This window comes from Arachis duranensis, chromosome 4 (assembly GCF_000817695.3).
Source record: "Arachis duranensis cultivar V14167 chromosome 4, aradu.V14167.gnm2.J7QH, whole genome shotgun sequence".
NCBI lineage: Eukaryota > Viridiplantae > Streptophyta > Magnoliopsida > Fabales > Fabaceae > Arachis > Arachis duranensis.
The window spans coordinates 102039474-102054788 of NC_029775.3; the positions used below are offsets into that span (position 1 = coordinate 102039474).

The window sequence follows — 15315 nt, forward strand, 5'->3', positions numbered from 1 at the left end:
AAATTATTGAGAAAGATGCTGCAGGAAAATATGACTGATCTTGCTATTGCTGAGATGGTTTAGAAGGTGGGTCTTAAGCTCCATGTGACACTTTGCTTTCATGGATCTACAAAACCCAATATCTCCTTGCCCAATTGGGTTACCCGGATTGGCGAGTCTCAACTCAATATTTACTTCAAGGATCAGTCAGGACAGCATTACAAAAAATGTCTGTCGTTGGCAGTTGATACTCTTCCTGTTCTTGATGCAATATATATATGAATTTGCTATGACTAATAGAAAGTTTTATCTTACTAAAATTGCTAGACTTTTCTCTATGTATTTCGTTGAACATTCTAATTTTTTTGTTAACTGATAATGGTACAATCCTAATTGTAATGTTAACTACTCAATTTGTTTTGTTTATGATAGAAACCTTACTGAGCAATTAGCAAAACGCATACATTTTACTTGCTCTAAAAATGGCGCATTCCACTCTAGCATCCTCATATGAAGAGGATTTTCCATGCATCACCTTCATTCACATAAACAATTACGCAAAATTTTAATGATACCACACTTGATACCGGAAAATCACCAACTAAAGACACCGTGACGGATCGGAGGACCAACGCCGATGTGACGGTATGTGACATCGTTTGTTTGTGCTGCTTTTGAAATCATTTGTGGAAAGTGTGTCTCTGTTGTGGTCCTACTCACTAATTCAATTGCATGTATTTTTATGAGAGACTTGTTTTTTTAGGGCTTCTAAAATAATTAAAATTAGGAAAAATTTAAGTTTTGAGTTCTATTTAGTATTTACTTAGCAGTGAGAAAAATTTAGTTCAATTTGCTTGTGTTGTGTGTCAAAAATAGGAATTTGTACCATTGAAAAAAATAGGAACTTGAATTTGTTTTTCCTCCACTATAAATGTTTAGATTCTTTTAAAATTTCTTAAATTTTAGAACATTGTATGACAAGGTAACGTAACCTAAGAGCTAGTTGTTGGACGTAGATAAGATCAATCCCTAAAAATCTTGTGAAATATCAAAAGGTGATGCTATTTGGTTTGTTCTTAAGATAATCTATTAGCAGGAAAACTTAAAATTTACTCTTATTTTACTCTTTGCATATTCAGATTTAGCGAGTTCCTCAAGGAGTGATTCTGAAGCATGGCTAATGTGCGGTGTTCTGCCGAAGAAAATGATTTGCTTCACAGCTTTTTTTGAGTGTGCAGCTTCAATTCATGGACGAGGTGTGTGCTTTTGATTCTCTTTGTATCTCCTTTTCGCTACAATGCTTCAATTTTCTACAGATGGAATGATGGAAAAATTTTGTGATTGCATTGTTATTTCAGGTAGTGTTGCTGTGAACATGGTTTGCTGTTTCATATTGGATAGATTTTTGGTGGCAGGGCAACTTCTAGAAGAGATTTGTGGTGTGCATTATTTTGTAAAAAGGATTCCTAATACTGTAGAGCTAATCAAAACAATGGTAGGCCAGAAATTAGAGTGCAATGTGGTAAAAATCTTAATTTAGTTCCGTTAGATTGGTTAGAGATTAGGATAGGTCAGGGAGAATCAATGTTTTTGAGTTCACCTTGTACACATTACTGCTACAGTAAATAGAATTATCCTCATTGGAGATGACCCTTTATCAAAAGGGATATGTATCTAATTTGTTGGGATCGACAATCAACAATCAATCATATTAGAGATCTAAATTTTGTATACACCATAAATGTTAATGACTCATTATATAATTACCTATTCTTTCAAGGGAAGTGTAAAAAGATGACCCAGAAAAAAAAAGGATAATTTAGTTTTGAAGATGAATTTTTAAATGCTCTGATAGCTGCTTTGACAGTAGAGACTGTTGAGTGTTGAATGAGATGACCAATATTAAAAATAGGAAAAAATTTTATAAAATAAAAAATGATAATTTTTAAAGCTAGTAAATAAACGCTATCATTAGTATGCCTAAGTACTAACATTGTTGGAACATACTAACTTATTAGCAACTTGGACACAGAAAAATTACCTATTTTTCATTAAAATAATAATAATATAAAAATAAAATTTTTTTCTAATAATAATAATAATAATAATAATAATAATAATAATAATAATAATAATAATAATAATAATATATCACATCGGCTTCACTCTCCACCGTCGCTGCTGCCTCCGTGCTCGTCACTGTCGTCGTATCCGCATTCCTGTAGGTAAACCATGGATCCGAAGTTCGGTTGTTAATTTATGTCCTTAATTCGTTGCCAGTCCCTATTTTAGTGCTTTTTGATTAGTATAGGTGACCTTGCTCTCCTATTTGCTCTCACTTCTTGCCAAAGTACCCAATATCGAACACTTATTTTTTCGCTTCTTGTATCGATTTATGTTTTGTTTACTCGCAATTTGTTTTGGATGCAATTGTTGTAATTGGCAACTGTTTTAATGCTGAAATTGCTGCAATAGTTTGTTCATGAATGTTCCATTTTTAACTGCAATTTATGTTTTTTAGAAATTCTATTATTTGTGTTTTTTATATGAATGAGTTAATAAAATTCTGATTTCCATAAAAATTGTGTTTATATATCAGCTATCAGTTTTTTTTTTAAGATTATCAAAAATTGTTAGTGTAACTTCTTGATTGTCAACCGAATCTCATAACTCTTCTGAAATTGGTGTCCATCATTATTTCATTAGCTTGAAAATATGTTTTTTATTTGCAACTCGCAGGAGTTTCTTTCTTGGAATATGGATCCTACCATGAAACAATTCCAACAAAAATTAACAGAAGTGGAACTGGAAGCCGAGCTTCTTCTTTTGGCCCGGCATCAGGTAACAACTTCATTGAGGAATCTCAATCATCAGTTCATTACCATACCCTCATCAGACCCTTTAAATGGCTTTTCTGTGGAATTAAGTCGGTACTTAACTGTCTGTCCTATTTGGGTAAAAAATGCAGATGGTTGAGAATGATAAATTGAGAAATGGGAATAGAGAAGCACTGACTGCATTAAGGAAGAGGGCTCGGACAACCAAGACTAGTGTTCCGACTCCTTTTGAATCGATGATGAAGGGAGTCGAAGGGTCGAGGTCAAGACCCTTGGTGCAAGAAGTGTGTAACACCTGTGGTAACCATGATTCATTCGAGAAGACGTGGATGATGTTTCCAGGAACTGATATGTTTGCCAGCATCCCATTCCATGCTGCCCACACTATCTTGGAAACAGGTTAATTGGTCATTCCATCCCACCCTACCCTCTAAAGAAGTAAAATATAGGGACAATGAATCAAAATACCATAAATGCATGCCTCTGTTAGTAGTGCCACAAAATAAAAAACCTTTCCATTTTTCTTTTCTCCCAATGTGCTTGTGCAAAAGTCTTGCTTAGTTATCATTTGTATGTCGTGGTTATTTGACAGTAAAGTTCGGTAAAAATCTTAGATTGAGTGCATTTTAGGAAAATAAATATTTATGACAGATGATTGATTTCCTTGTTATATGCTTTAATATATTAATGCTGGATGGAAATACAAGCCATATTTCATGCATTTGTTTGGAGTCTAGACTGAATTATCAATTTGATATTTGAATTATCAAGCATGTGTCTTTGTTGTATTTATCTGTTTGTTTTAGTTGCATGCGAAAATTCATCTTTATTGAAATTACCTATGTTACAGTCTAATGGTTTGAATTCATTATGGCAACAATTTTTTCATGTTACTGCAAATCCTGCAATGCTGAAGACAAATGTAACTGTACCCTTTTTACCTGGAACTAGTTTGGAATTTTTGACATACGTTCCTTGTTTTTTCATTTTGGCACGCATAATCCTACACATGATTAGAACATATTAAAGATTTATGGCATTTACGCATCAACTTGTAATTCTGAATTTCTGATGAGACTGATTATATTTATTCCTGTTCATTAATGATCACTGTTATTCCTGAGTTCAGAATTTAAATCGTATCTATGACTCAGTTCCCTCAAGCATAGAACTGATATATATTAACTGTAAATTGGTGTATCCCTCATATCGAGCTTGTAATTACAGATCAACCTCGACTTGACTTTGAGGCAAAGAAGCTACAGAGCATAGTGAAGGAAAAATCATTACTTATTTCAGAGACAGGTGCCCTTGCTGATAAGATAGGACCAGGCGTGGTTAGATCTCTTGTAACCTTAAAAGACTAGTCAAAGTAAAGATGCCTGAGCTTACGACTGTGTGGCGACCAAGTTTTTCTTATATCAATTAGTTACAAAATGGCTATGTGTTCTAGAAGAAATCTTCTTAGGGTATCTGGGTAGCTTATCTAATCTTATCTCTTGTAATTATAAACCAAATGCTTATTTTAAATCCTCAAGTTTACCTCTTGGTTACTTCATTCAATGTAATGGAGATTTTGCCACAGATTTCTGGTATTTAAAACCTGGGTTGTCAAAGGTTCCCGTAATTAAATGGATATTAGTGAAGTTCTAGTCAAAGATTCAATGGATTAATATTGATTTTTGGTTGAAATTGAATGGCAGTGTAATTAAAGGTTTTGTCAATTTAATTAGTTTTTCTTTCTGGGATTCTTCTAAGGGTATTCTTTTTGAAGGCGCAATGTACTTATGTCATTACTCAGTGAATGGATAAGCCTTAGTTTGATAGATAAACTCTGTATGATTGTTGATTAATAACTACAAATCTGTAGTTACTAAATTCCCTATAATTGTCAGTGATACGACAGAGAATAATATAAGCTATTAATTATTTATATATCACCATAGTCCATAATTGTCAGGAATTATTATTATTATTATTATAACTATATATTGCGTTAATTAATTATAATATGTATGTTGTTAACCTGGCCGGATAATTGCTATTTCTTGGTGTCTACTTCTGAATGAGAACGAGATGAAAGTAAAAGAATAACATTTTGTTGAGAATCATCAAATTTTAGAATAAGGTTAAAGTGAGTTCCCAAATGTGAAAATAAGGGGTTACATATTATGCTTAAGATGTATCCCAAATATATATTTTATAGGCCATGCACTTCATTTTCTTTAGGAATATTTTGAACTTTTTTTATCAATTACAAATAAATTTATAAACGTGATTACTTTCATATGACATGATCATGTCCTTATAGTTGAAGAGCAGCATAACCTTAATCGCCAGCATTGTTTGTTTCTCAAAGCAAAGAGGTATCTTGGAAAACCTTCAACATTTCCATGAAAAATCTTAAGCAAAAACAAATTACTTATGTATTAGGAACCATACAACAAAATTATAAACATGAATTTGAATATGATTACCCGTATGTTGTAAACATGGATTAATACTTACAAATATGATGATTAGCAACCAAGTTGTTTTCCAGCATTTGCATACCATTCTGGGATCAAAATATCATCTTGACCAATGGCTCTTCGTCGTTGATCATCTGGAACTGCGGCATCACACAATCTTTTTGCCTCGCTATGCTACATATTATCAAGTCAATATACAAATGAATAAGAAAATTTTGACAAAAACAAACTGCTATTAATAGGTGTTAGAATCCATTTTACATTGACTGAAGCATGATATTTTCCCAAAGCAATCTCCTGCAAGATCTGGGCTGCCACCTGTATTTTTAAAATGTTTATTTGAAAAATAAAAATAAAAATCAAACTTTGGAAATACATAAGCACTTACATGTCAGAATCAGTATGGAAAAAAAGAACAAACCTAAAATCATGTTCATAAGAAGAAAAATGAATGCAAGGTAGTGTGATTAATAGACAATTAAATTCGGTTAAAGATTAAGCTCTTAAGCGTTCTCCAAGGCAAACTAAAACTAGAGGAAGAGAACTCATCCCAAAAGGTAAAATTACTACTAGTCGCAGATTCAATGGTAAGGTAAACAAACCTTGTTCTTGGTCCACCAATGATAAAATAAAGATATTTTTAAAAAAATATTTCAAGCTTTCAAAGATTGCCCTTTCTAAAAACCTATTTGCTATGGCATATTAATCACATGGAATTCACATTCAAAATATTTGGAGATACAAAATTTGATACAGACAAATCCAAAAGCTAATTTTAATTTATATTTATATTTTATTGACATCCCCTGTCTACTATATAGACTAGGGGACACTCTTGCAAGAGTTACAAGAAAATCAACCGTTAAACAAATAAAGCTCAAAGTCAAATATGACATTACATGATGATATTTACTTGTGCAGAAATAGGAGTCAATTCATTCAAGAATTAAAGGGTACCTCCCCACCATTGATGCTTTCTTCATAGCATGGCTTCAAACTCATTGCCCGTTCAAGATAAGGTTTCCAATGACCGAGAGTAAATCATTCCTACTCATTTCAATGCCACCTTGATAATGCTAAGGGAGAAAATAAAAGACAATTAAAAAGAGATCAAGAAAACACTGAGAATGAAATTTGAGAGAGAGAGAGAGAGAGAGTGAGCACTTCGAGCATTTTTCTTAGAAAAGGTTCTTCATTGAAATATTATCTATGTACAAAGACAAAATGACACTTGTATGCCAGGGCTTCACTCACACTGCCATATCCAAGTTTTCCTAAAAAATTCAAAGGTGCTATTAGCATATTATTTTTTTGTCCAGCTCCAAACCAAGGGAAATTTCATACTAACCGATCATGCAGTCAGATGCTGCAATAATATCAGGTGTATAAACATTTTTGGAAAGTTTTTTGAAGTTTGCAGGAAGATCTTGAGTGTCAGAAGCACCACAAACCTGGATCATAAAAGCAACACAACCAATTAAGAATTGTATACTAATCGAGGAACAATTTTAATCAAACATATATAAAGAAGAATCATTGATGAGTACCAGGCACAACCAACCAGAAGGCAAAAACTCCTTCAGTTTTAATTCTGATGGCTGGAGACAAGGATAGATAGTATATAGTCAGAAAGAATTCAGAATGTCCGATGACGGTAGTGGCTCTGCTTATACTGAGGCCAATGGTCCAAATACAGGAAACACTTAAAAATATAAGGTCACGATGAAGTAACAAATTCATAAAACGAAGATTGATCCAACAAACAATTAGCAAGAAAACTGTAAACTGTGTTCATAATTCAAATCAGTATTTAATTGAAGGTTCAGATGAAGTGAATTGGAGGCTTGAACACTTACAGAAACAAATTGCTTCAAAGTAAACTATTTTATAACCAAATAAATGTATATATAATTCTAGTACCTAAAAATGGAATTTAAGGAATAACCTGGCCACCGAAGTTGAGAATGACTAGTTTCACATTGTCTGCTATCCCTAGTTCTTCCCTCACCTTTTCAACAACGAAAATTACATGGTCATAGATTAGAAACGAAACCATCGTATGGAAAATCTCCGCAAAGGTTCATGTTGTACTGTTGCAGTACCTCTTCTGTGGATTTATACAGCCTCCTCACAACAAGAGGCACATCAATAACATTGCGAAAAGCGGGCACTGCAAATATGCAACAAATACTGTTAAGAAGACAAGATTTAGACAGCTATTTAAATAATTTTTATGAAATTGTTGTGAAATTTTATAAGAACTAACATACTTGGGCAATATCCTGGAAGGCGGATAAGGAAATTGCAATTAGAATAGTCTTCAGCTATCTGCATCAATAAATATGCAACTGCATCTTTTATCTTTGTTAAAAAATAATAAAAGTTGAAAGGATTTTACTTGGCTGGACTTTTATCTTTTTCTGTGGGGCTTCATAAAGTCATTTAGTATGCACCATAAATATCGGATCAGATTCAGAAACTATATGCATATATTAAATCCCAAACTAGCATCAAATTTTTTAAGATACACAATCAGAAACCTAAAATTTCTCTCAAACGGCAGCACAGAAAGATAACTTTCTATATAGAATATTGCTGATACCTGCAAAACTATCGAACGAGAATCAGGTCCAGCAGCCATGACATAATCCAGATAGATGATGTCCCAACTGAAATCACAACGATATCGAATGAGCAATAATTATTGATGCAGCTTATGAAAAATAAGCAATCCAATTCATCTCAACTCTCAAGTGCTGAAATGAAGTAGTTTCTAATTGCATCATTTACGATTAAATATTTTATTACTAGTAAAGACTATTTAATTTAGGCAGTGAATTAGAAAGTGAACAAGCAACTTAGTGATGCGATGGAGTCAAAAAGAATTTATACCAATCAGGTTTTCGAAAGAATACACGATGAAGAGAGATCTTAATACTAAGATGAAAGGACATAGACATTTTGAGACAATAATTTTATTTCCTACATTTTCTTTTAGTGTGGCACCAGTCACAAAAGGGGAGGAAGATTACCTGAAATTGGCCACACAAACAGAGGGTATACCAACATCAGCTGCAACACGACATACAGTGGAGACGACATCAGATACCTGCATTTACATATCAGCTTTAGAAGGGTCCACCAGATACAGTGTATTCTCTTCATACAAAAATGGCTGGCATGAGAATAAATAGTAAGAATAATATATTTACCACTAAGTCAGCATTGATGAATTTCAGCCACTCTGTTTCTTTTGCCAAGATACTAGCACGGGGCTTCACTGTTTCCTCAGTATACTAATATAACCAAATACAAAGAAGAAGAACAATTTAAAGTTCAAGCATTGATCATCTTTACTATAACTAATCAACTAACTGAACTAAGAAGTTATGTTTCTTTACCCTCTCCAAAGTGGCAAGGGAATCGACTGTCAAAGCATCTGATTGAACAGCTCCACACTCCAAAACCACCTTGAAAAAAAAATGGATAAATGTATCTCTAGTTTGTAAGAATTATGTACTTTTGAATAACATAAATGTCCATATCCGAGAATACAACTCTAGAAAATGAATGCCCACCAAATTAAAATAGCATGGACTAACTATAGTAATTCTTTTACTCCTTTTACTGAATGAATAATGATTGATGTGCTCATTTTGCATCAAATACCAAACCAGTTCACAAAACCGTTACCATGATTTGAAGTGAGATAACACCCAATCCAATGGTGGTGAAGGTGTGTGTCAACCCAATGTTTAATTCAAGGTGAGTACAATTATCATTACACGTGGTAAAGCATGTGCTTTTTTTTATTTCGTTCACAAAAATAAACACCTATACAGGCTATGATCCTAGCATTCATTTCATTCCATAACAAACATATCCATATACAGTCCAACTAATCTAGATCATGAACAGCCCCATTTTGAAGTGGATCCAACTATCAAACTAAGTCTGAATCAAGCTAAAATGAATTAAACTCACCTTGCGAAAGAATAAGCGAGGAGAATGCACTTCGTTGGTGAAAACAAATTCAGGAGCAGCAGTGACCACATGAACATCATGACCAGCAAGGATTAGATGCCTCACCACCTACATGTATACATGCAATTGAAATTGAAATTGCAATTCAAACTTAAGTGCAATGTAATATCCAAATAATGAATCATGAATGACAATGACAATGACAATGAGAAATGAGAGGTTACCTCCGCAACACGAGTTGCATGGCCAAATCCATGACCAGTGACATAGTAAGCAAACACCATTTTCTGTGTGGAAGAAACAGCAGCAGCACCATCGCCATCATACTCTTCCTGCTGCTTCATCCCCATTTTAATCGCTACCATATTATGAATAATTGCAATGTTATATGCACTATAAATAATAATAATGAAAAATAGTACTGAAAATGAACAATGTAGTAAGGATCTAATGTTTTGATTCATTGATTAACAATTCATAGGTATTATAACCAATAAACCCTAGAATTATATTGTAAGTGACCAGATCAAGATGCAACATTGTCATTGGCCATTAGCAATTACCAAAAGGGAATAAGCTTTCATACGAGTTATCAAATATGAATCAACTTATGAGTATCGGGAGAAGTTCATTTATTTATTTATTTATTTTCAACAAAAATAGGTATAAACATCTTGGGTCTTGGAATTCAATAAAAAATTTGGAGTAAATGTGATTTTAGTCATTTTACTTATTCCGTGTTAAAAAATTGAATATTAACTATTAAGAGAAGAAATTAATACTATTTGTCAAATATGATCAATATTTTAATATCTTATTATCTAGTAATAACAATTTCAAATTTTACAATAAAAAATTTTTTATTTTATATGCAGTAGAATTAAGAGTAAACATCTAATTCGATTATTGTACGAATAATATGACGGTTCAAAACGGGAAAATTTTTGCTCTCAACCCTTTCATTTATAATTATTTTGTGGGTTTTATTTATATATTTTGTAGAAGTTTTAAACTCTAAAGTTTTTTTCAACAATATAATCAACTATGACCGCTGCTATTATTAGGGGTGTCAAAAATTTTCAGGAGGCGGGGATCTCCGCGAAAACCGCCCCGAGTGGGCCCCGATGATAGAAAATTTTCTCCGTGGGGATGGGGATGAGGAGCGAAATTCCCCCAAGACAGGCGCGGGGACCCGAACGGGAATCCCCGTCCCATCCCCGATAATTCCCCAAATGTTTGAAATTTCTTAAATAACCTTACTTTATTTCTAACATAGGGTTTTTTAGTAATTTCACCAATTAAAAAACCCTAACCCTATTATTCAGTCTTCCCTACTCACTGTGTTGTCTGCTGCACCATCTACTCTCTATTCCAAGTTCCAACTCTCTTCCATCTCCACTTTGTTCAAACTCCAAAACTCCTACAGCACCATACGTTGTTCTCTCCCACAGCCCCAACTCTCTCCAGTTTCCACTTGGTGTTAAAGACTATATCTTATTGTTTATTTTTAGAATGGAAATTGTATTTTAAGATTTTATTTTATGGACTATAATTTACTATGTTGTATTTGTGGACTTATAATCTTGGATAAGATATGTTTGTGTATTTGTAATAGTATTTTCTAATTTGTTTTTTATTTTTTTAATTTTTTTACTATAATTTTCATATGAATGTTAAACATAAGGGAATAGGGAATGGGGAATGGGGTCCCACGGAAAATACGGGAAACACGGAGAATGGGGATGGGGACAATTATCCCCCCACGGCAAGAATTGGGGCGGAGATGGGAATTAATTCTGGGGGCGGAGACGGGGAGCAGGGAGGCATCCCTCGCCCCCGTCCTGCTCCATTGACATCCCTAGCTGTCATTACCTTTTTCATTGTTATCATTATAATTTCTCTTTTTATATTTCTATGTGTAATTATACTTTATCATCATCATTATCTCCTCTGTTATCATCACCCATATCAATATCATCAATATTCATATTTTTTTTCTTTAAAAGGTTTTTGTACAATTACATTTTTTCTTGTGACATCATTTTCATCCATGATCTTTATTCACTTAACCGCCGTTGACAAAGAAATTTTTCAAAAACAAATTTATTAATAGTTTGTGGGAGTTTAAAACCCCCACATTACAAATAAAATCCCTATAAAATTAATTTTCATTACTATTTAACAAATTTTTTAACAAAAGAATTCTATTGTCACAAAATGTAAAAGTTAAGGGCCGAAGTGTTCTTTTTTTTTTCTTTAGGAATTGCCTTGTCTTTCGTAAAAATGAATAAGGGTCGGATTAATATTTTTATTTAAATTAAATAATTATATAATTTATCGATATACATAAACTGCAGAATAATTACTTAAATAGATAATGTACCATATCTCAGATAATGTGAGGCAAATACGTATATGAGCGTATCTCGGATATTGAGATTCTAAAGTATAATGTGTAAAAAATCTCATGTATTCAGAGTGCATGCGGAATACATTGCAGAAGGAGAGAAACGCGAACTAAACTCCTAAGATGTGTTCAAAAACTGATGTGAGTTACAGCACCCAAGATACGATCAAAATAGAAATTAGAGTGATTTTAGATAAATATATCCAATATATTTATTTAATTTAACTAATATATTATTGATTATTCTACGTTTAACTATTAAAATTATTTCTAAAAATAGTAACACCTACTCTACTTATTTAAGTTAAATTAAAATTATTTCTAAAAATATTAACACATCAATCTTAAAATGTATTTTTTGTCTTTTTATTATTAAATTCAAATTTATTTATAATATAAGTAAACAAAATTAATTCAAAAAAATTTTATTTTAGTCTTTTTGAAATTAATTTTTAAAGGGTATTTTAGTCTTAAAATTAACTAAAAAGGTTAGTTTAAATAATTTTAAAATTAAATTTTTAATTTATACTATAACTAAATAAAATTAATCTTAAAAAGTATTTTATTCCTTTAAAAATTAAGAAAAAGAGTATTTTTGTATTTTATGAAAAATTGAATATTTTTGTGGAAAAACTAAAAAAATATTTTCTTTTATATAATTAGTCCAAAGAATATCTTAATGACAAAGATATTTGAGTATATATTATTATATAATATATGTTGTTTTAAAAAAATTGTTGATAAAATTAATTTGATGTATAAATCGTCCTCTTATTCGTTCATATTTTTGTGATACTAATAGTATTAACTAGTGAGAATAAATACTATTTTTAAAAGAAGAGAGTAAAAAAATGTGAAATATTTATTTGTTTCACTATTTTATTAAAAAATATAATGCAATAATATAGAAATTTTTTATTTAAAGAGAAAGTTAGACTATATCTCGGATGCTGTGATCCTAATTTCTGTTTTGACTTTATTTCAGGTGCAGTGACTTGCATCATCTTCTGAAACACATTTCGGATATTTAGTATCGGTTTTTTCATCTGTAACATATCTTGGGTGCATCTTAAATACGTCAAATTTTTCATGCGTCATATCACAAAATTTCAGTACTTAAAATATACCTATATTCATATTTGTCTCACAATATCCAAAATGTGGTACATTATTTATTTAAATAATTATTCTGCAGTTTATGTATATTGATAAAATATAATTATTTAATTTAAATTAAAAAACCCCGAATTTGATGTTTACTCGTAGAAATTGTTAAATTAGTCCTTTAAATTGCATTCATACTTCAATTTAATTTCCTAAAATTTCAATTTACCGTCCTTAACTTAGCATATTTAGTCTTGATTTTATTTTTGACACAGAACGATTAACAGTAAAAATATATTAACCGCTATCTGATAACTTTTTTAATTATTATATGAAATGACAATTAAAATTATTTTTTATCGTAATTTACTTTCTAAAAGAATTTAAAATTTTAATTTTACTTAAAAATTTTAATTTTTTAAAAAAATAAATTAAAATAAAAAATTTAATTGTCCCGTTAAATAATCAATAAAGAGTTAGGGATCACGTTAGCGAAAAATATACATCCATATAGGAAGAAAAAAAGAGAATCTATCTAATATATAAAGGTTAAGCAGTCCAGTAAACGAAGCACCACAGTATTCTCTCTAACACTAAACTCTCTCCAGACCAACACGTGCACGTAACACACTGTAACCATGGCTTCCTCCACAATGACATGTGTCCAGACCAGTGTTACGATGCCTTTTTAAATGAGGTCTCTAAGTAGTGGTTCTATCAGGAATGGTTCTCTACAATACAGCAGTTCCGTCAGCGACACAGCAACAGTTTCCTCCAAAAAATGGGCAACTTGGTGGGATTCTCGGTGAAACTCCTTCTAATATGAAGTGTTCAGTGATGTACTCTCCCTTCCCGCGCATATTGAAGGAAAGTTGTACCTCGAGATGCAACATAAAAGAAGAATTAAAGTGACCCTGGGTTACAGATATTCGTGGAATATTGAGCGTGTGAGGGTGTTGCTAGCTGGCAGTTTGGCGTCGTCGGTAAGTATTTTAAAATTGAACAAGTTTGAGCTCAATAGAGGATTTTCCCGCTCATTTCAAGGATAGGGATATGGATAATTGTCTATATATAGCAGGACGGTCAACTTCATATACACAAGTAAGTTATAGCTCATTACCCTTTGTATCCTAATTTCTACTTACTCAGTATCCTGTTGTTATTGTTTTGAAGGGAAATTTGGCTAGAACAATGGATCTTATCGCTGATATCAATGCTACCAAGCTTTCTTGGTCATTGGTTATGGGGGTGGTTCGATTGTATGATTTCCCTAGCCAGTGGAACGAGAACGAGGTGTTCAGTTTGGAGATGGTATTACAAGATGTGAAGGTATTTTACGAGCAATTCTAATGAGTTGGAAGTTGTATTTTTATGCGTTGTCATTTTGTTTTGTTCCTGTTGTTTGAAAAATCTCTTGCAGGGTGATAGGATTCAAGCAACCATATCTAAACCTACACTAGAAGTATTCAGACACCAAATAATGGAGCATGCTATTTAAAGTATGCAGAATTTTATTGTTACAACTAACAATGGTAAAGTTAGGACAACTCTACATAAGTACAAGCTCAGTTTTTATACAAAGACTGAGGTGATCCTCCAACCAATTGAGACGTTCGCTTTTAATCCTTTTAAGTTTCATCCTTTTACTGAGCTTGAGTCAAATGGTGCCAGTGATGAAAATCTATTATTTGGTAAGTTCAATCAATTTAGTCTTCATATTATGCTTTTCATATTATGTAATATGATTTCAAGTAATATATTTTAACTGCAACATTATTCATTGTAGATTACATAGGTGAGGTTGTGGAAAAAGAAGAGGCCAGGGGAATTATCACATGCACGGGTCACCAAAGCAAGCGTATTACTCTGTAGTTGGAGGACCTAGAGTAATAATGTTTAATATTTGAGTTGATTTCATTTTTTAATTTTGTTCTAAAATTTACCTTTTCATCCCAACATGGGAGAAGTATCAGTACTCAAACTATGTGTGACATTGGTGTTCTCTCTTAGTGTCCCAGGAGGAATAAAATTAAGTGTACATTGTTTAGAGAGTTGGTTGATGGTGCACGAAATTGCAATCACACTTTTGCAATCCCGCACAACTAACCAGCAAGTGTACTGGGTCGTCCAAGTAATACCTTGCGTGAGCAATGGTCGATCCCACAGAGATTGTCGGCTAGAAGCAAGCTATGGTTATCTTGTAAATCTTAGTCAGGATATCAGAAATTATCAAGATTGATTGTGAAAAGCAAAAGAACATGAAATGATTACTTGTTTTGCAGTAATGGAGAATAGGTTGAGGTTTGGAGATGCTCCATCTTCTGAATCTCTGCTTTCCTACTGTCTTCTTCTTCAGTCACGCAAGTCTCCTTCCATGGCAAGCTGTATGTAGGGTTTCACCGTTGTCAATGGCTACCTCCCATCCTCTCATTGGAACGATTCCTAATGCCCTGTCACGGCACGACATTCCATCTGTCGGTTCTCAATCAGGCCGGAATAGAATCCAGTGATTCTTTTGCGTCTGTCACTAACG

General features: G+C 32.5%; 1 protein-coding gene and 1 pseudogene across 1 annotated transcript; one reads left to right on the top strand and one right to left on the bottom strand.

Annotated features, from left to right (window-relative positions):
• Nucleotides 1-2130: 2130 nt before the first annotated feature.
• Nucleotides 2131-4400, top strand: LOC107485315 (uncharacterized). Its single transcript, XM_016105827.3, has 4 exons — nt 2131-2204; nt 2719-2820; nt 2948-3215; nt 4044-4400. Exons 2-4 carry the CDS (start codon nt 2737-2739, stop codon nt 4181-4183), a joined length of 492 nt encoding a protein of 163 aa, XP_015961313.1. The 5' UTR covers nt 2131-2204; nt 2719-2736; the 3' UTR covers nt 4184-4400.
• Nucleotides 4401-5335: 935 nt separating this feature from the next.
• LOC107485300 (L-arabinokinase-like) lies at nt 5336-9843 on the bottom strand (annotated as a pseudogene).
• Between the last annotated feature and the right edge of the window lie 5472 nt (nt 9844-15315).